At 45.4% G+C, this 20,315-nt stretch overlaps 1 protein-coding gene across 6 annotated transcripts in view; it reads left to right on the forward strand.

Annotated features, from left to right (window-relative positions):
* Positions 1-20,315, forward strand: part of CHD2 (chromodomain helicase DNA binding protein 2) — a 69,839-nt gene that overhangs the window by 27,120 nt on the left and 22,404 nt on the right. For all 6 annotated transcript variants that reach the window (XM_039385932.1, XM_027719864.2, XM_039385934.1 and 3 more), the window contains exons 7-20: positions 2,413-2,620; positions 5,299-5,385; positions 10,942-11,003; positions 11,977-12,099; positions 12,412-12,558; positions 13,469-13,602; positions 14,246-14,471; positions 15,198-15,298; positions 15,897-15,941; positions 16,103-16,278; positions 16,949-17,073; positions 17,693-17,909; positions 18,541-18,630; positions 19,559-19,749. In XM_039385932.1, the coding sequence (XP_039241866.1) occupies positions 2,413-2,620; positions 5,299-5,385; positions 10,942-11,003; positions 11,977-12,099; positions 12,412-12,558; positions 13,469-13,602; positions 14,246-14,471; positions 15,198-15,298; positions 15,897-15,941; positions 16,103-16,278; positions 16,949-17,073; positions 17,693-17,909; positions 18,541-18,630; positions 19,559-19,749 (1,932 nt within the window). The remainder of the gene's footprint in view (positions 1-2,412; positions 2,621-5,298; positions 5,386-10,941; positions 11,004-11,976; positions 12,100-12,411; positions 12,559-13,468; positions 13,603-14,245; positions 14,472-15,197; positions 15,299-15,896; positions 15,942-16,102; positions 16,279-16,948; positions 17,074-17,692; positions 17,910-18,540; positions 18,631-19,558; positions 19,750-20,315) is intronic.

Raw genomic sequence — 20,315 nt, forward strand, 5'->3', positions numbered from 1 at the left:
CAGTGCTCAGATAATGTTGTGGATAAAGCACATGAATTACGGCTGTTGATGTGCAGAGAGCCTGTGTCCAGATGTCCTTGAAATAAAGCTTAGGGCTTTGAGGAACAAAGAGCTCCAGAGGGGGAGGAGGAGACTAATTACTGTGCTGCCTCTAAACAAATACTGCCAAAGCTGCCTGGCCTCAGTCTAGCTTGAGCTGTTTACAATTCCTTCCATCTATTGCTAAGAAATCCGATGGAAGGAAAAACACTCTTCCTCTTTTGTGTGTCCTTGTGGAACATGGGACACCAGCATGACAGAGTTGCTGCTTTCTGTTGTGACAGTAGAGGTTTGGATGCCTCCAGATCCCATTGTTTTGTGGAGGTCGAGCCTCCATCCCTGCAGGAGGCTCAGTGGGATTGTGTCCTACCCACGGACCAAGTGTCCCCAGAGCTGCTGGAGTGTCATTCCCTGGAGTGGGGTGGCACAACCACAGGTTACACATGTAGCAATGGAGGGCTGTGGTGGAGAAGAGGGGACCGTTGTAGAGATCGTACAACGAGGGGTGCAGTGGGATACTGTGCGTGGAGCTGTGCCTTTGGTTATCGTGGTTAGCTTCTATCCATGGACAGGGACACGCAGGAAGGACTGGGCCGCCTGGAATGGCCGTGGTTCAACTTGAATTTCCAGCCCTGCTTCGAGGCAGCGATGTGATACCCCCAGGCTGGGGTGGTGGATCAGCAGCCATGGGTGATGCCTCCCCTCGCTCCCTGCGGAAGGGGTTCCGTTTCTGGCCCTTCAGCCTCAGGCAGCCCCTCTCCCCGCGGATTCCCTTTCCCCCAGGCGATTCCACTTCAGTGCTCGGGAATAGCCCCGCGGTCGCAAGATGGCGGCGGAGGGGCGGCCGCGAAATGGCGGCCGCGGCGCCGCCTGAGGGCGGGACCCGCGCGGGTGCTGCTGCCCCCTGTCCGCGCCCCGGGCTCACACATCCCTTACACGAGTTTGTTTTATCTGAGAGTGGAAGGTGTCTTGTCGTGGTGTGAATTAGCCCTATCTGCATATGGTGGTCCCCGGGAATAGTAGCCAGGTCTAGAGATCTGTCTCCATAGCGCGCATTAGTCCCTGTGGCTTTGTATGTAATTGTACACGTGCTCGTGGGTTTTTTTTTTTTTTTTTTTTTTTTTTGGTTTTTTTTTTTTTTTTGTGTTTTTTTTTTTTTAATTTCTTCATTTTTTATTATTTTTTCCTTGAATCCTGAAATCTGAGCAAAGCCTTTGATGTACCTTGCTACTTTTGTACAGAAGTAAAAGAAAAATAAAAGTCTTGTTTTCCCTCTGCAAAGTTTTCTGGACTCTTTTTTCATAATGTTTCATTTAAGTAAGCTCTTAAATATTACAAAAGCATCCAGCTGCCAATGAAGCGCTGACTGGGAAAGGGGGGATGCTCCTAATTCTAGAAGATTGTAGATTATCACCACACTGCATTTTTGTTTGTGATAGAGGGGTTTAAATGCTGCTTTGCACGTGTCTAATATGGTATACTGAGTTTTCAGTTTTCTTTATTGGATTTTAAACGAAAAAATAGATTTTGAAGTGATTGGGCAAAGGTATTGGAATATTTTGCCCACATAAAATAGTTTGGCCTCTCATTGTTTTGTTGACGAGCCTTTATTTAAGAGAATATTCTGTGTGTTAACCCATTTTAATGTAAAGATTAAAAAAAAAGGAGGGAAATACAACTTGATGTTCTACTCTCCCATTATTGGCTTGGGAACTGCGGTCTGCACATCACTGGTGTAATCCTTTAAACAGGAGCTACCTGATCCACAAGCCCATATAAACTCCTTTCTGCTGTTCCATTGCTGAATTTATTCTTTTTGCAAGAAACATTATATTTAATATAATTTACGGTGTTACAGGTACAGTATTTGGTACTGGCCTCTACCAGAAATTGGATATCAGATTTTTTTTTAACTACTGGCTATACTAGGATGCAGTGGAGAGCCATGCTGGATCAAGTACTTATCTTTAATACAGCAGGATGGTCTCCAGATGCTCCAGCTCCCAAAATAACCTTGCTCTTGCTCGCTCTAAGACAGCCAGATCCCCAGAGGACTACCTGTGCTGCTGGTATTACTAATGCTTTTCTCCGTGGTACCACTGCTGTTTTTATTCTGTTGATGAGCTGGAGACCCTGGACAAGGATTTCTGGGGCTGCATTCTCACCCCTGTGTTCACTGTCAGTCCTGGGAAGGAATTGCCGCTGCTGCAAAATGCCATTGCGGGGTGTCTGTTCAGGACAACGTTCCCACTTAACATTTAGGCTATTCCAAGCCTGTTGTTGTGGCTTGGACATGTCTCAGGTTTGCTCGATGCATATTTCAAGGCTGCGACAGTACAGTTAAAATGTAATCTCTTCTTTCTCTACCATTAGTCACTCAGCATCCGAAGAAGCCTCTGGCTCTGACTCTGCAAGCCAGTCTGAAAGCGAGCAGGGCAGCGAATCAAACAGCAGCTCGGAGTCCTCTGAGAGTCAGTCTGAATCCGAAAGTGAATCAACGGGTTCCAAATCCCAGCAGACCCCTCCTGAAACCAAAGAAAAACCAGCCTCTAAGAAGGAAAGGATAGCAGATGTTAAAAAGGTATTACCCCTGCTGCTCTGCACAGGCACGTTATTGCCGTACTTGCTATGGAAGGTCAGACAGCAGGACCCCAACAAAGCTGTCTCCAGCTTCCCAGCCACTTTGCACATGGACCAAACAGCCTCTGGCCTCCAGTGTCCCCAGGTCACTCTCTGGTTGCTTGGTCTGTGTGCTGGAGCCCTGCTGATGTCACCCTTGTGAGCAGGAGCTGGTGTGTTTGTGGAACAACTCTTTGGGCACCAGGTAGACAGTGGTGGAGCTGACTGGTGAATGAGAGGCAGGCGCCTGTCATCAACATGTGATCCTGTCATTTCATCCTCTCCCTCTGTCTTTCCACTCTTGTCTCCCCTCTCCCTCAGAAGCAGTGGAGAAGGCTTGTCTAGTGTTTGGTCCCCTTTCTTTTTACGTCACTGTCTTCCTCTGAAAAAAATATAGAAAAAAAAAAAGGAGGAATAAAAAAGCTATTTAACTTCTGTTGGTTAATATGTCCAGAACAGTGGAGGTTTTTGTTGTTGTTGTTGTTGGGGTTTTTTGGGGTTTTTTTGGTTTTTTTCCAGCTTCCCAGCTACCCCCTTCAGATAGCCAGGTTTTCCTTCCACTTGCTGCCCAGGAGGAAATGAGATTTTTGGTGTTAATGCACCTGGTGTCCCTCTGCATCTCCCAGTGCAGAAACTGGTACCTGCTTTGCCTGAGGGGTAGGGGCACCTGAGTAACATGGTGTAGTGTGAAGTGAGAAAGAGGAGCCCAAATACCCATTTGGAGACAGGAACTCAGTGAACTGAGTTCAGCTGGAAGGAAGAAAATCAGGTTAGGTCAGTTTGTTTGTTTGTTTGGGGTGTGTAACCATCCAGTTCTCCTTAGCTGTGGCTTGCACTGCACACAGGTTGCTTCTGGAGAAAGTTGCTATATGTGTAAAGACAGAAGGAAGGGCAGTGCTTCCAGCCTGTGCTCCCCATGTACCTGCCAGGGAGAAGTGAAGGATTTTGTTACCAGTTTCTCTCTCTCACAAATCTCCAGGCTGCTGGTTCAGGTCATGTCTAAACCCTCCAGTGTTCAGACTGGCAAGGGAGGATGCATTTCTAAGGCAACTGTGGTAACACAATATTAAAATTTCTGGTTTATTGTTGATAAGTGGGGACCAAAGGAAGTTTTCTCCTCCTTTGAGGGCTTCTAAGAGCATGTCCCTAACAATAAATGTTAACATTATCCTACGAGGAAGCACATCCATACATAGGGTGATAATTAGCATGAAACATGAAAAGGTCAGGGCAACCTCTAATAAGAAAGCCTCTCCCTTCCTAATTTCTCTGTTAATGGATGTTTTCCTTAGCTAGGCCTAACCTAGGCGTGTTGATACCTGTTCCTTTTGAATAACCAATGCAATTAATTATTATATTACTGTTTATTTGATGTTTGTGTAATACACCCATGAAGGTGAGGTTAATTTGTGTTAGGTGCTATTCAGATTTGTCATGGGAGTTGATCCCATATTCAAAACCCATGTTATATAATAGGTGGAAAGATAAGTTCTTCAAATGGTTTTGGGAGTATTTTGATTTGTTCTTTCATGTGAATTTATCTCTGTACTTGCATGCCCAGCAGGCACACACCTTCACAGTCTGTCCATTATCCCATTGCTCCTTTAGCAGAGGCAGGGAAAAATTGCTGGGCTGCAACCTTGTGTGCATCATGCTCTTAATCCCAATCACTGCTGCATCTGGCAGTGTATTTTGATTTCGTTTTCCTGCCAGTGGCCTGCAGAGATATTTGAGGACTGGAGGGAGAGAGAATAAGAAGGAGAATAAATAGATTTAGAAACTAACAGGATGAGCTCTGCTGAGGGAGAGAGGAATTGCTGTTGTAGGTGTTTGAGGGTTATGTGGTGGTTTGTATCTGCCCTGTAGCTCTTCGGATGTCCTGTGTCACCAGCACAGCTCTGCATTCACACCCCTTAGGGCATCCATTCTTATCTCCCCCTTCTCTTCCTGTCCTTCCACAAGAACAATTGCATGCTGCTATACAGGGTGTATTAAACTGGTGAGAGCCTCATTACAGCACATAGAGCACAACTATTCCCAGCAGTCACCTCTCCACATCCACGTCTCCTGTGCTGCCAAACCATATTGTCATCAGTGCATTCAGGAGAGGAACCAGCAGCTGCCACTTCACCTTGCCAAAGTACAGGGTGCCCTGCTCAGTTTGCCATCCAGACTGGGCCACAGAGTTCACTTTTGAGGTTGCTACTGACAATTTCTCCGGGCAGCTGATGGGGTTTTCCTTCTGGAAAGGAACTGTGATTGGAATCTGTTAGCAGAGAATTGTCCTGTTGAGTTGGTAGGTCCATTCATTCCATGTGCCTCCTTACCTTTGGCACCGTTGCTGCAGGGGGCTGGCTACCTCAACACTCTGTCCTTCAGCCTCAGTGTGCTGGAGAGTGGTTTGTACCTTGGTGGAAACATGGACCACTGTAAAGATAGCACTGAGATAAAACATGCTGCTTTAGAGTCTTGCCAAATACCCCAAAATAATAATAATCTTTTTCAGCCAGTTTTTAAAGTGTCCAGCTACTGGTTGCTAATGGTTTTATGTTCATTTTTTTAAAACACCATCAAACTTCTCAGAAATGTCAGAAATAATTGGGGTGAAGCAGGCCTTCTGATGGTCTGTTTATTTTGCAGATGTGGGAAGAATATCCTGATGTTTATGGGGTTAGGAGGTCAAACCGAAGCAGACAAGAACCGTCACGATTTAATATAAAAGATGAGGTAAGGAAAAAAAAAAAGGATGAGGGATTACTGAACATATGAAACCAACTAAACCCAAAGAGCGAAGGGAGGTCTCGTCTGCATTGCTTTGTACACTCTGAGTCCTAATTTGGTATTTGGCTGTTGGAGCTCACAGTTGAGGTCCCAGTCCTGCAGCTGCATCCTCTTGGCCTGAGACCTCTGGAGTCAGTGGGACACTGCGTGGGCTGAGATCTGCATGTGCTGATCTGATTGCTGGAACGGGGTGTAATGCAAGTCATGCTCTGCTGTAGGAACACCCTGGAGAGAACGAGTCTGCGTAATAAAGAAAACAGAACAAAACCAAAACACAACACAAATCCAATCAGGAATAAAGGAAAGTTCCCAGAAACACCTCAGAGCAACAAAACAGTCATTGTTGCCCATACTGGAATGGATCCCACTAATAAATACATTTGCGTGTCTGCAGCTTTATGAGCCATCACTTTTCTTTGATTGAATATTGGGGAGTCTTTTGTGCTTCAGCTGGAGGTGACAGTGGTCAGAGCCTGGCAGCCAAACCTCCTAATCGTTCCTTTTTTAGAACATTGTTTTTTATTTAAGATGTAGGAATTAGCTGCCACCTTCATTTGCATCTAACAGGGTTTGTACATGGAGTGCTGAATCTGCAGGTCTTCAGGAAGGTCAAGTTGTAGAAGAGGGGAAAGGGAATCAGAAAGAGGCTTCCATGGAAAGCTTGGGGCTTAGGGCTAGGAATCTGAAGATAAGTGGGAGACTTTCAGCAGAGCAGGAGCCAAGTGGTACTCTGTGACTCCGGCTGTTTGTGCTTCACCACCAAACCGTGCATTTGAATTCTTGAGGGGTCTGAGTCACACGGCAAACGCGGGTCTCGATCTCCTTGCTCTGGTGTGTTATTGTTGAGCCTTGCGGCACCTCCAGTGCCACCACCTGCCCCCCCAGACTCCTGTGCTGGACGTCCCACAGAGCAGCAGGTTAGGAAGGGGCTTGGGACACACCATTGACGTAGCTTTTGTTTTCCTTTTCAAGTTCGGCAAAGGCCAGGCTCGCCTGCACTGTGCCGGCGACGTCACACCCACCTCAGACCTCCGCTGCACACCCCACTGCCCTCTTAGGGGCTCAGGTAAGTCCCATCTTTGTTTGTTTTACAATATTACGTGGTTTTGCAAATGTTGGTTTCTTTTTCGATATCTTTATTTCCTACTATTTAAGGTACGATAAAGTTAAAAAAAAATAAATCTGAGATGCAAAAACTTTGCTATACCACAAAATATTGTAAAAAACAAAAAAGACATCCAACCCTCCAAATGACCCCGCTGCAACTTCTATGACACAGAAAGCCAAAATTAACAAAACTGGATCACCCCCTTCCCCTCTCTCTCCCCAAAGCAACACTGACTCGTCCTCGTAGGGCAGCTCCCATCTGCAGCAGAGTCCGATGGAGGGTGTGACGTGTCAGGAGCACAGTGCTGGGGCCTCGCAGGGAGCAGGAGGACATGGAAAGTCTTGCTTTTGGAAGACCTAAACACCAAGAGGGAGGAAATAATGTAGCTCAAGCCTGCGTGGTGCTGAGCACTCCTTGCTGCTGCTGGACCCGGCAGAAACCCAAGGCGCTTGACACCTCTCAAGGTTGCTTTTTACCTTTGCAGGGTTAATCCTGTCGCCAGTGACCTGCTCCTGTCTCCTGCTGCTTGGGACTTCCAGCACAGTGTCTGGGAGCTTGTAATTGCCTTCTTCCCTAATGCTTCTCTGCAGATTAGCAAAGAGCATCACCCAGGCAGCGTGGCAGGCTCAGAGACCAGAGCAAGGATGAGGCATCACAGCTCCCCACGTGCCGTCCCGTGACTCACCTGCACGAGGGAGATGGCGCGTAGGAGGAGCTGGTTCAGGTTTTGGGGCATTGCTCAATCACTGTGTCCTCCAAGAGCAGCACTTTGAGTAGGTTATTTGTGTGTTAGAAATGGTTGCCTTCTGGGGATTTCTGGACAGATTGTGTAGGTGCCCGAGCTGTGATCAGAGAGGGTGATAACTCGTGATCAATACCCAGGCGTGGGCTGAGTTATCAGGAAGCAAAAGTGCAGCTGTGCATGAGAGCACAGAGCTGCTCAGAAGACTAGGGCTGTCTCCAAGAACAAGAGCATGTGTGAGTTTTTTAGTAAAAACACTACTTCCTCGGGCATTTTCTTTGCAGTTAATAAATCAGCTTCAGGTTTCAGCCAGAGGATGTGAGGCGTGCAAAGCCAGGTGCCTTTCAGAGTATTCAAACTGAAAGGGGAAATTTAATTTAGATATAAGGAACAAATTCTTTGCTGTGAGGGTGGTAAGGCCCTGGCACAGGTTGCCCAGAGATGCTGTGGGTACCCCATCGCTGTAAGTGTTCACGGCCAGACTGAACAGGGCTCTGAGCAACCTGGTCTAGTGAATGGTCCCTGCCCATGGCAGGGTGGTTGGAATGAGATGGTCTGTAAGGTCTCATCCAACCCAAACTGTTTTATAATTCCGTCATTCTGGGCCCCAAAACAGACATGATCTTTTTACTTTAAAAAGGGTGGTTTCAGATTGAAGTTAGTAATAAATGTCACAGTGCATCTTTTCTGTGAGAGAGAGAGGCCACAAGACACGCACCGGAGCATTCTGAAAATACAACTGGTTTTATTATTGGAAAAAAAAATCTGCTCATTTGCATTTTGGTCAATGCTTTGCCTCATGTATTTGCTGAAAGTTCAAACACTGTTGGTCTCACTAGGAAAGAGAAGTTCAGCAGACATAAGACTAACCTGGTGAACTGAGGTTTTCCAGCTTTTGTGGAGCACTAGAGCATGACCACTGTTAAGCCTGAAATGAGCAAATTCTCACTTTGACTGTAGTCTGAAATATTTCTTGCCTCTGTTTAAGCAAGTCTTTATCTCTTCTAGTAGGCATCGTGAGCTCCAGAGGCTCACCTGGGCCTCCTTTCCAGTGGTCTGGAGACTCCATTTCTCATGCCCTGTGCTAGTAATGACACGGACCATCTGAAAGAACAGAACTTTAAAACTGCTGCTGTGTTGCTCTGCTTGGTGCTACTACATATGCAGCATCATTATGTTTGTACAGTGTTGCTCCATGGCAAAATGCAGCCTAATTAAAGTAGTAAAATCATATGCACTTTATGTGTTGGGACAGAGAATTAATTAGATGTGAAGAGTCAGCGACGCATAGAGAGGGAAGGCTGATCCCTTCAGCTGGAGGTGGGGAAAACAAATTGTTTTGTTTTCCACTTCCTAGTCCAGTTTGAAGTAGTGGTGCAGGAATAAGTTGGGCACATCTGTGGTGTTTGGTTGGGAAGGGGAGAACAAGGGAAGACAAGTCATCTTTCCCTTTGGCCGTGGCGACAGCACCCAAGAGGGGCAGCTGGAGCCCAGCGCTGGCGCTCAGGCTCTGAGGGCGAGCAGTGTGCCCTGGCATCTCCTGCTGGGCTGACAAAAATCCCACTGAGGACTGGGGATGGACTTCGCTGGCTTAGCTTGTATCATTCAGGGAGGTGCCGTTATTAAAATTCAAGTTGCATGTGATTTCCCAACCAGTCCACTTCCCGATGGTGGTGTGTGGCAGCTGGAGTGCAGATGGGACCTCAGGTACACACTCCAGACCTGGTGTTCCCCCAGCTCTCTGGTTTGCATCTGCACTTCCTTAACCGAGGAGTTTGCTTCCAGGAGATAGGGTTGGTGGTAAGGGAGCAGGGAGGAGAGGCTGAGGAGCTGCAGGCACAGTGTTTCCTGACACTCTCTACTGGGACAGGGAGGATGTGATGTGGGAGCACAAGTCAGGCAGATGACTCAGGCTGGGGACTGGCTGTGTCAGAGGAGATATTGCTGGGCTTGACACACATCCAAAACAGACAGTGGTGTTTTTGAAAAATGTAACTGAAGGCAGTTGAGCTGCAGTCACAAGTTAAATTTTTCAAGGAGGAAGAGAGGAGGAAAAGTCATTAAGAGATTGTCATCAGCTTTGTAGAGACAGTGACAGAGCAGGGGGAGAGTCCAGGCATTAGGAAGATGCACCCTAGAAGCTTGAAAAATGGGATTTTGGCAAAGAAGTGGAGTTAGTTTCAAAGAACTGAAGGTTGTATTTGGTTTTCTCCAAATGTGATCTTCTCTGACACAGAGCAGGAGAGAAATCCACCTCTCTTTGCCTCTGGCTTGCCAAAGGACAGAAAAAAGTAAACGTGCGCTGAGGGACAGATTCTCAAAAATTGTGCCAAATTGGAATGGCAAAGCTTCAGAAAGCAGATAAGAGATTGAAAGAGAAAAATAGGAAACTGAGGACTTTTGCTTGCCAAAACTGAAATCTGTGGAATGCTTGGCTTGTGTTGTAAGGGTAGGTAGGGCTCTCCGTGGTGTTTGCCAGTCACTTGCTTCCTGGATGCTTCGTAAGTGAGACAGGGATTTCACACAGGGCTGTGAAACAGGTGGATCAACTCGTGTTTATAGTGAGATATTGGGGCAAAAGGTGGTGTTGTGTCACGTGCAAATCTGACACCAAACCACGGTGAAATGCAGAGAAGCTCTTGGTCTAAGGTGGCATCCAGTGTTTCAGTGTATTTTAATGGATGCACTGTGCAAGTGAGAGGGAAATTTCTGTTGGTGGAAGGAAAGCTGGAAAATGGAAATAAAGGGTGCAGAAAGAGAACAAAGGGGTGAGCCATGGCTCTCCAGAACCTCCACTTTTTCATGTTGCAGATCATACTGTTTCACAAAATCCTTGTGTGAACAGCTCTCAGTTGAAGCTGTGTGAGGGTGTCAGGGGATGCAAACTGAGGTACCCGTGGTGATGGACAGACAGTACCTAGAGCCAAAGATGAATACTGCAGCAAAAAGCAGTTTGAAGTGGAAGATTTCCAGTGTGCGGAGAAAGCAGCCTTGGAGGCTACTTCTGTCATCTTAATACTCATTTAGAAATCTCATATGGGTTTCTTCAGTTTTGTCCCTAGCTATTTGTGTTTTCTGGGGCAAGTGTGGTGATCAGTTTTCATGGTTGACTAGTTTTTACGAAAATGGGGTTGTGTACAACCAGCCTAAAGATATTTTTTTTTAGCTGTCTTGGTCTGTAGGAGTTAATGACGCCCATTTAAAATAGTACAGCAAGTAGTTAGAATAGCTGTAGATATATTTAGCCAGAGAGAGTCTCACTGGTGAGACTGCAGGATTAGGAGGAGGGAAAGCAGCAGGACATGGCTCTGACCCATTCAGGTCCTCAGTGACTTTGGCTGTAGGAGAAAAAACCAACAGCAAAGCAAGGACACTCTTGTGATGAGAATGTTGTCTTTTTATGAGAATTTCCTTCCTTCTAGAAATCATAATCAATTTCTAGATCATAATTCATTTGGTGGACAGATTCACCCTGTGTGTTTGTAATCCATGGGCTGTTGCACACACTGCACAGCCCCGTTGCTCAAAAGCACCTCCAGCCCTGCAGGGAAAGGGCCTGGGCTCAGCCCACGTGCACATGTTTCAGTTGCATCCTTGAGGAGTCAGTCCCGAGTGAAGCCTACAACCTGATTTTCTTTCTTTTCAATTAAAGGCAAGTAGCGAATCTGAAAATGAGAGCCCAAAAAGAAGACGTCAGAAGCAGTTGAAAAGAAAGTAAGTTTTCTAGGGAAAGGGTTTTGAATGGTGGTACTTTGGTTTATTTTTCAGAACAGCAGTGCACAGGATTGCTTGCTGGGAGTTGTCAACATGGCGAATTTGTAAAATAAATAATTTTAATATTTCCAGTAAAAATACTTAATTTTTCCAAACACTAAAGAGAACCACGGAACTGTGAGCTGCTTGCTGGAGAAAACTTAAGCACAGCCACGTGATTCTGCTCCCTTTCTCCTGCATTTTGTCTTTTAACTCTTCATTTAGCTGTACACATCAGTGCAGGAGGGAAGGTGATAAAGCACAGGGAGGACTGTGGTAGTATGGACCTCTCCTGGGCAAGGGGAATGATCCTTGTGGACTCTCCATGCCCCCTCGGACAGAGGAGGGGCTCCTTCCAATGGCATTTTGGAGCTGCAGCTTTGCTCTGAGCTGCCCACAGAGAACATGCTTCCTTCCACTAGTGGTACAGCATGATTTGGCTTCACACTTGGAAACTTTAATCCCCTGAATTTAGATGGCAAGAGACTTCTTGCTCCATTTTCTGGGCTCCAGGGAGCTCATGGAACTGTGAATGTTGTGGCTCATACTCCATAAGCGATAGTGAGCACTTCAGATCTTTCCAGCCCATTTCAAAAATGCAGAAGTAGAGAAAACAAATCAATCAATTGAAGCCCTTGCCCACCCAGGTGTGAGCAGTACAGCTCTGCCACCAGCACACTGTATGTGGTAAGAGCTACTCTCACTCAAGAGATCAAGGCAGTTCTACCACTTTGTGAATCAAAACACAGGTGCCTAAGACCTCTTAAAAGCAGAGAATTGCACCATCACATGCCCCCTGCATTGCACTGAGCAGCCGAGGGTGCAGCCTGGAACTTTCTCTTGTAGTTATGGCCTTGATGGCTTGGATGTCTGTTCAGCCAAGTATTTGTGTAGAAATATCATTGCCCTTCATGACCTACATTTCTGACTGTAGAATTAAATGGAAAAGAGAGGTCTCTGCTGGAGAGGAGGATGAAGATGGAGGGGAGCAAGGCACCAGTGGAGAGAGTGAGCCTGAACCGAAGAAAATTAAAGCAAGAAGACCTGTCCAAAGGAGGTAAGGACTGTTTGGTTCAGTCTCTTTTCCTGCCTGTGCTGGGTAGAGAGAAAATGTCTATTTGTCACTAAAGAATGTGGCTTTTTTCCTGTAATATTAACTTCGTTTACGACCTAGTAAACCTAGGGCCTAGTACTTCCTCATCACCCCATCTAGTGCTCCAGTGAGTGACACAGTGGTTTCCATGATAGTTAGAGCAGACTAAAGCCCTGAGGAGTCTAATATTTGAGATTCATGCATTCTAAAAGACTTACTAAAGCAGATGTTTACATAAACCATGCTGTATTATGGCTTTATTAATTCTTATTTTAGAACAGTGGCCAAAACTGGTGTTAAAAAGCCCCACAAAGTCCAACGTGGGAAGAGAAAGAAACCAGACTCATCTGAAGATGATGATGATGACGAAGATGATGAGACCCCCAAGAGACAAACTCGACGAAGAGCAGCCAAAAATGTCAGGTATGAAGAAGTGTGGGGTTGCTCAATGATGAGAGCTGGGTGGGGAGGAGGGAGCACTGGGGGACTCTTGACTGCCTGAGTGATCCTGCAGAGACCCTGCTCTGCCCTGCACATACCTGTGGCTGAGGTGTGGTTATTCTGACAGGTTCATGCTGTGAACATCTGCCTTTGCCTTGTTTTGCCATCTGTAAAGGAGGGAGTATTTACCAATTCCTCTTAGAGAAATGTGAGGGGGTTTGTGTAATGTTTCTAAAGAAGCTTCAGATGAGATTAATAATTGCAAATTATAGTTGAAAATGAGCAAAAGGGAGCAGCTGTCCTGGATTGGAGCAATTATCTGAGAGTGGCTGATGGGTTGTGCCTTAGGACAGAGCGTTCAGGCACGGTGGAGGTAAAGCTTTGTCCATTCCCCAATATGCCTTCTTACCTTTCAGCACTCTTAGTAAGGGAGTTGCAAAGAACCACTCAAATAATATTTTGTGGTGGTTAAACATTCATCAAAGATAAGAAGTGTAGTTCCTAGAGCAGTATAGGCACCCATGCAAGCTTTTGATGCTCTGAAACCTCTGTTTTTAAAAAATAATCTTTCCCTGGATAGTGGAGACTTTCTCTGTTGATAGCCTTTCTTCTGCTGCAGCAACTGTTCCACCTCCTTATGGAGCATCTGATGTTAACCACGGTCAGAAAAACTTACCTGGACAAGATATAGGATTAGTCTGATAAAGTGTAGCTATCTGGGTGTCTTGGGGAAAAATACTGAGTAGATGACTTAAGACATGTGTGTGCTGAACATTCACTGAATCCTGGGATAAATGGTGGAGAAGATGCTCCACAGTCTGTGCTGTTCTGTGTGTTTGTGGACTGGGAGGAGTCGGGGGTTTTAAATCAGTTTGGTTTTGTTCTTATTCAGTTACAAAGAAGATGATGATTTTGAGACAGATTCTGATGACCTGATAGAGATGACTGGGGAAGGAGCTGATGAACAGCAAGACAACAGTGAAACTATTGAGAAAGTCTTGGACATCAGGCTTGGAAAAAAAGGAGGTGCGTAGTTCTGGAAAAAGCCTTTTTTTCTGATTGTGTACTCATAGTTTCTCTTGAGCTGGTGCAATGCTTTTGGGACTTCAGAGGGGGATCAAGGATTATTTCAGTGCTTTTGACCCTTTCCTCTGTGCCTCTTATTTATGTCTTGTAGCAGCTTTGGTAACATGTAGTATTGAAAAACCTAGAATCTCTAGTTTATGTGTTCAGCTTTCATTTAACCTGCACACATTTTAAAGATGCAGTCACTGTTCTGCAATTCCTGCTTTTCTCTTCTTTGAAATATAAAATAGATCTTCCAGTGGAGTCAGTTTTCATAGCCCCATTGACAAAGTCATAATGAAAATAAAGCCTATGTTTTGTTCTCAAAGCCCTTACAAAAGTGTTTTGTAAAACTGAATGGTTGTGAACTTTTCAAGAGACCTTTGATTATACTTAAAGAAAAGGTACTTACGAGAGAGAGAGTTTAAAAGATTCTGTTGTATGGAAAACTTTTGTGTTCCTGCCTTATAGGATTGAAGAATCTGTAGGATAGTCTTTGTGCTTCCACAAAAGATGTATTAGAAGAGTAGCTTTCTGCTCTAATGCATTTGAAGTCCAGTGGTTGATAAGGAAGGTACCAACTGCAGCCTGATTTCTCTTGCAGCCATTGGTGCTTCCACCACCGTTTATGCGACCGAAGCCAACGGCAACCCCAGCGCGGACTTCGATCCTGAAAAGGACGAGGGGGAAGTTCAGTACCTGATCAAGTGGAAAGGCTGGTCATACATCCACAGCACCTGGGAGAGCGAAGAGTCCTTGCAGCAGCAGAAAGTGAAGGGCCTGAAAAAGCTAGAAAACTTCAAGAAAAAAGAGGAGGAGATCAAGCAATGGTAGGCTTCATTCAACCAGTGATTTGGCCTCGGGCAAGTCATCTTTAGCCAGAGGTTTGCAGAGCCGAGACTGAAAACATTTGATTTCTTCTTGCAAAGTGTGTTTCATGTGCACAAAACTCTGGTCTCTCTTAACCCTCTTGAGGAACATCCCCGCTCGTAGAGATGATACCTGTGGTGTTGATGTCTGTGAAATGGAGAGGAAGAGGCATGAAATCTACACTGTTGCCACTTCCCAGGCTTAAGAATTGGGGTAGCTGATGACAAGTAAATGTTGCACAAATTCGCCTGGCCCAAGAGGTGCTGTGAGGCCTTGCAGCCTTATTAACTCTTGTTAGTTGTGGGCTTGTCTATGTGCAAGTTTTTGCATCAGTTTATGTCCAGCTGCCCCAGGAACTATAAGGGGAGCTAAGGTGTGTTTCCAAAGTGCTAAAGCTGGATTAGCAGCTTCCATCTCTCTCTGATTCAGGTTTTGAGACCGACTTGTGCATCAGAATAAGGCATCATTTAACAGGTAGACAGTCTGAACATCTGTGACATTTGCTTCCAGTAAAGATTTATAATTATGGGAAATTTAAGAAACACGTCATATAAGCAGTAGTCTGCTCCGGTGGCTTGTCTGAATGACAGAACCATATAGGAAAGTAGATCTTCTATATGTGACATCCACGAGCATTATGACAGAAGCATTATAGTGGTTTTTTGTTTGGATTTTTTTCCATCTAGGCTGGGCAAAGTATCACCTGAAGATGTGGAATATTTCAACTGCCAACAAGAGCTGGCTTCAGAGCTGAACAAACAGTATCAAATAGTGGAGAGAGTAATTGGTAAGTGAAGCCAATGCTTTTGTAAAGGCATGAAGTAAGATTGGGGTCTTTAATCTCTATGAAAGCAAAATGACTGTACAGTTCTCTCATCTTCCCTGTCCCTCAGTGTCTCCGAATTAAAAAAAATGGTGTATTTCATTGTGTGAAATTTAGGAATTTGGACAGTAGGAATCCAGGTTTACAGATCTGTATTTACAAGCAATAGAAATCAGTCACTCTCCCTTTCTGGAGTGTTGCTGCTGCTGAAGTTCTTTGACTTCAGCCCTCTGGATGCAAAGTGTTTGTATCCTAAGCAGCAGTACAGGCCTGGCTTTTGTGACGACCACTTTCTGTTGTTGAGGATGTGGTTAGGCTGAAAGGCAGCTCAGGGTTAGATTGTCATGATTAATTAATAAAACCAGCACTGGTAATATCACAGTCATGTCAGTTAGAGGTGCCAACGCTCAGTTGCTTTGGGAACTGGCTTGGAGAGCTATTTAATCTGTTTCCAATAGAATTCCTATAAAAACTTGTGGTGTATGGCAGTGACAGCCTACCCTGCTCCCTCTGCTGGCTGATAGCACACCAATCCTGTTGTCCCTTCTCTCTCCAAACACAGCTGTGAAGACCAGCAAGTCTGCCACGGGACATTCGGATTTCCCAGGTAAAGGAGCATTTTTTAGTCCCTCTGCACTTTTCCTACTTTGTCAAGACCTGTCTCGTGGCTGTAGGGGTGGCTCAGCCTGTGCCTGTGAACTGCGCTTGTGGTTCAGCCGCTCAACCACAGGTACTGAGGTTTGGGCTTTGTTTTTGCATATTTTACAGCAAACAGTCGCAAAACATCCTCAAATGACCCCGAATACCTGTGTAAGTGGATGGGGCTGCCCTATGCTGAGTGCAGCTGGGAAGATGAGGCTCTGATAAGCAAGAAATTTCAGCACTGCATCGACAGCTTCAATAGTCGGAACAACTCCAAAACAATTCCCACCCGGGACTGCAAGGTTTGCTGGCTTCTTTCCTCTCCTTTACTGGGTTTCTCCAGGCTGGGGGGTGATGCAAGCAGTGGGAACATGAAGTTTTGTCAGGATAAATGTCAGAGAACATTTTCCCATCCTCCCACCTGTGTTGGAAGCGTTGTTTGCTATTTTTGTATTGTACTTTAGGCAGAGATGTGAACCCCTTTAAGTTTCATTTACTCTGTGCACAGTGAGAACATTATGTCCCCCCTGGGGAGTGGGAGCCTTAATTATGCCTTGCAAAGTGCTTCCTCCTCAGAAGGAGCTGCAGGAGTTTTAATATCAGTTGGATGAAAAAACAGCACACCTGGTAAAAGAGGAAACCTGCAAGATGCTGATACAGTGGAGGAGAGGGACAAAAATAATGGGAGAAAAATCAAAAGAGGGCAAAGAAGAAAGTGGAGTTTTTTCCATCTGTGTGCTTTATGCGCAGCTTACTGTGCTCTTGGGAGGACTCAGAATCCTGATCCTCAGAACCAGACAACAGCAGGCAAATCACAAGAAATGCAGACACAAGCACTAGCTGGGACTTGAATCAATGAAAAGAAATGCAGTCTTTGCTGAATTCCTAGATATCATTGCTAAATTTTCAGCCTTTCAACCACTGACTATTTTGTCCTTCTCTTCAGTGGACTTATGGCAGCATCTTTTTCAGGTGTTGAAGCAGAGGCCGAGGTTTGTTGCCTTGAAGAAGCAGCCCTCGTACATCGGCGGTGAGAACCTGGAGCTGCGGGATTACCAGCTGGAGGGCCTCAACTGGCTCGCTCACTCCTGGTGCAAGTATGTACAGATGCTGTGACATTCATTTTGTGTCTCCTGGTTTTTGCCCCAGTAGGATTTGGCCCTCCTGTTTTCGAGTGAGGTCCTTACCCACCCTCCTTCTGCAGCTTGAAGAATTTCAAATGTTATCATGCCCAGCTGCATTGCAGACCCTGCAAGCAGAAACTATCTAAAGCATGAACTCTAGAAACCTTGTGTGAAAACAAAAAGCATTTTCCCTGTCTGGGCCTGTTCATGTGCTGAATTTGGCTGTTGTGTGAGCCTGGTACACATCAGTCCTAGTTTTCCATTGACTTAATGGAAAAAAAGGTTTCTGTCTTAGCACGTTTATATACTCACTGAAATCTTTGAGACATGTCCTTCTAAAATTAGGCCACTGATTCTCCTCTCCCTTTGCCTTTGTCCTCCAGTTTGGAGTCATCATAGTTCATTTTTGAATGTTATTGTGCCATGTACAGTCTGGATGTCCCTGAGATCCACTTGGAAGTGTTCAGATAACTATTTTTGCACTGCCCATCTCTACCCTTGCTGTGGATTGCTGTTTCTGTGGAGCACACTAAATTGCTAGTGGCAGAAACTTGCACTCAGTCACCATTTTGTTTGTTCTCCTCTTTCCCAGGAACAACAGCGTGATCCTGGCTGACGAAATGGGACTGGGCAAGACGATTCAGACAATATCATTCCTGTCATACCTGTTCCATCAGCACCAGCTGTATGGCCCTTTCCTGGTGGTCGTGCCCTTGTCCACTCTCACCTCGTGGCAGAGGGAGTTTGAAGTGTGGGCACCCGAGATAAACGTGGTGGTTTACATCGGAGACCTCATGAGCAGGAACATGGTGTGTAATCAGAGAGCAAAGGGTGAGGGGTTGGATTGAAGCACTGGGTGCAAAGCAGCAGCTTCTGTGTGATGTGTGTGACACACGTTCTGCTGGAGAAGCTGCTGAATATTACTGGCAGCACTGCAGGCAGCTGGAGCTGGTGTAACAGCTCATGGCTGTAATCCTCTGCTGCAGGGAATTTTATACCCTGTTTTCCCTCTTGGATTGAGCACAGGAGTACTGTTTTTTCTCAGAGTCTAGAAACTACTACTGGGCTGAAACATGCTGCAGTGAGGAGTCCAGCAGTGTAAAAGTGCTTGTCTCCTGTGTCTGGAATTATTCAGACAACAGAGCACACAAGTGTTGGGAGTCTAGTGGTGTCCACAGTGAGGTGACACTCATTTAGCTGATGAGGTTAAAGTTACAAGAGCAAGTTGACCTTATTTTGTTACCTGTGCAAGGGCAGTTGAACCATGTGTGCAGTAAAACAAGCTGCTCCTTGGGCACCCTGAGCTCATCAAATGGCACCTTGAACAACAGGGTTTTGGACTTGGTTGGAGTCTCTGTGTACAGCTACATTAAAGCAATGATTGTTAACTCTTTCCTTTTGATAACCTTGGTTGAAGCTAACATCTGTTTCCCCTCACAGATACGTGAATATGAGTGGATTCATTCTCAATCTAAAAGATTGAAATTTAATGCACTTATCACAACATATGAGATCCTCCTCAAGGATAAGGTGAGCAATGGTCCAAGAATGTTTTTACTTAAACTTTCTCTCATTTCAAAGGGGGAAGCCAGTCCCTAGCTAGTGGGTTTCACCTCTTCCCTCTATGGTGATGGACAACATACAGCTACTATTTCCTTTCACTTGCCAGTAATACACAGGGAATGTGGGACACATGTTATAGTCTCTTCTCTCTTGCTCTGCACAGTTGTTTTATTCTTTTCACCTGTGAGGCATCTGGCAGGACAGTAGCTGGATTTTTACCTGATTTAATTTAGGCTTGTTAAGAGAACAAAACATTACACTGACCCTTTGGCCACAGTGTTAGCAATATCTGTATTTTTGCACCTGACCCTTTGGCCACAGTGTTAGCAATATCTGTATTTTTGCACCTGGGAGAAATCTGTCTGCTTAGGAAATACTCATCAGCCCTGTCAGTACATCACTGAGTCCTAGCAGGAATCAAAAAAAGCTTTTTAAAAAAAAAAAAAAAAAAAAAAATCACAACTCAGATTACCTCAACTTTTTAGTCTTGTTCATCTGCTCTCCTGCTGCTGCTGCAGTGGGACTAGTGCTACCCAAGGTCCCAAGGGCATGGAGAAAGAGGGAAATAAAGAGCTGGGGGAGGACTGTGCTTTCTGGGTAAAGCAAAGGAGGATTAAGATAGGTGTACTTACTGCAGGACTGTCCAGGTATGGCAGGAGTGTTACATGGCATGGCTAACATTCACCTTTTCATTTCTGGGGAGGAAAAACTAATGTAGGAATCTTGGTCTCCACATTTTGTTAGCAAGAAACTCTTGTGAGACGAAGTCTGACTGGGGCAGGATGTCCTGGGCTGCACACACTGGCCGTGGAGAGAAAGGCCTGGGCAGGGTGGTGGGGCTTGTCTGACCCAGCGTCTCCTTGGCACCTGTGTTTTTTTTCTTCTCTTCCTCCAGACTGTTTTGGGAAGTATTAACTGGGCCTTTCTAGGCGTGGATGAAGCCCATCGGTTGAAAAATGACGACTCTTTGCTGTACAAAACATTGATTGATTTCAAGTCCAACCACAGGCTGCTGATCACCGGCACCCCGCTTCAAAATTCACTCAAGGAGCTCTGGTCCCTGCTGCATTTCATCATGCCAGAGAAGTGAGTCCTTCCAAGAAATACCTCCATGTCCATTCTTGTCTGTAAAATAGGCTCAAGGGAGTGCAGGATGGCAGAAATCCCTGAATTAAATCCCTGAATTAAACTTGGTGGAGTGACAGCAACGAAAGGGGAACAGACATTGCTGGGGAAAATCAGAGGTTAAATGACTAACACAGGGAGTATTTCTGGCAGCAAACTGAATGGGGAAACCTGATACGTGCCTTTTAAATCTGTCTGCTGTCTTTGAGACATCTCTAAAAAGCTAAATTTGTTTCAAGCAATCAGCCATTTCTGAGGTTTCCAGTACACTGTGGTTCAGGCACCCTCGCCAACCATTTCATGGCAGGCCCTGAGAGTGTCACTCCAGGACAGTGCTGTCTGGCTGATTGTGTGTCCACAGTTTAACAAATACTTTGATTTCTTTAAAATAAAATGATCTATGGGCATTGCTAAGGCTAAGGCAAGCATGCCCCAAAGCTCAATAAAGTCATGTTTGACTGAAAAAAGAGCTGTCCCCCAAATTCTTTTTGTTGGATCGCAGAAAGAGAGAAGGATGGGTTTGGGGT

The sequence above is a fragment of the Pipra filicauda genome, unplaced genomic scaffold, assembly GCF_003945595.2.
Source record: "Pipra filicauda isolate LSUMZ 115617 unplaced genomic scaffold, ASM394559v2 scaffold44_size3831614_pilon, whole genome shotgun sequence".
In the NCBI taxonomy this organism is placed as follows: Eukaryota; Metazoa; Chordata; class Aves; order Passeriformes; family Pipridae; genus Pipra; species Pipra filicauda.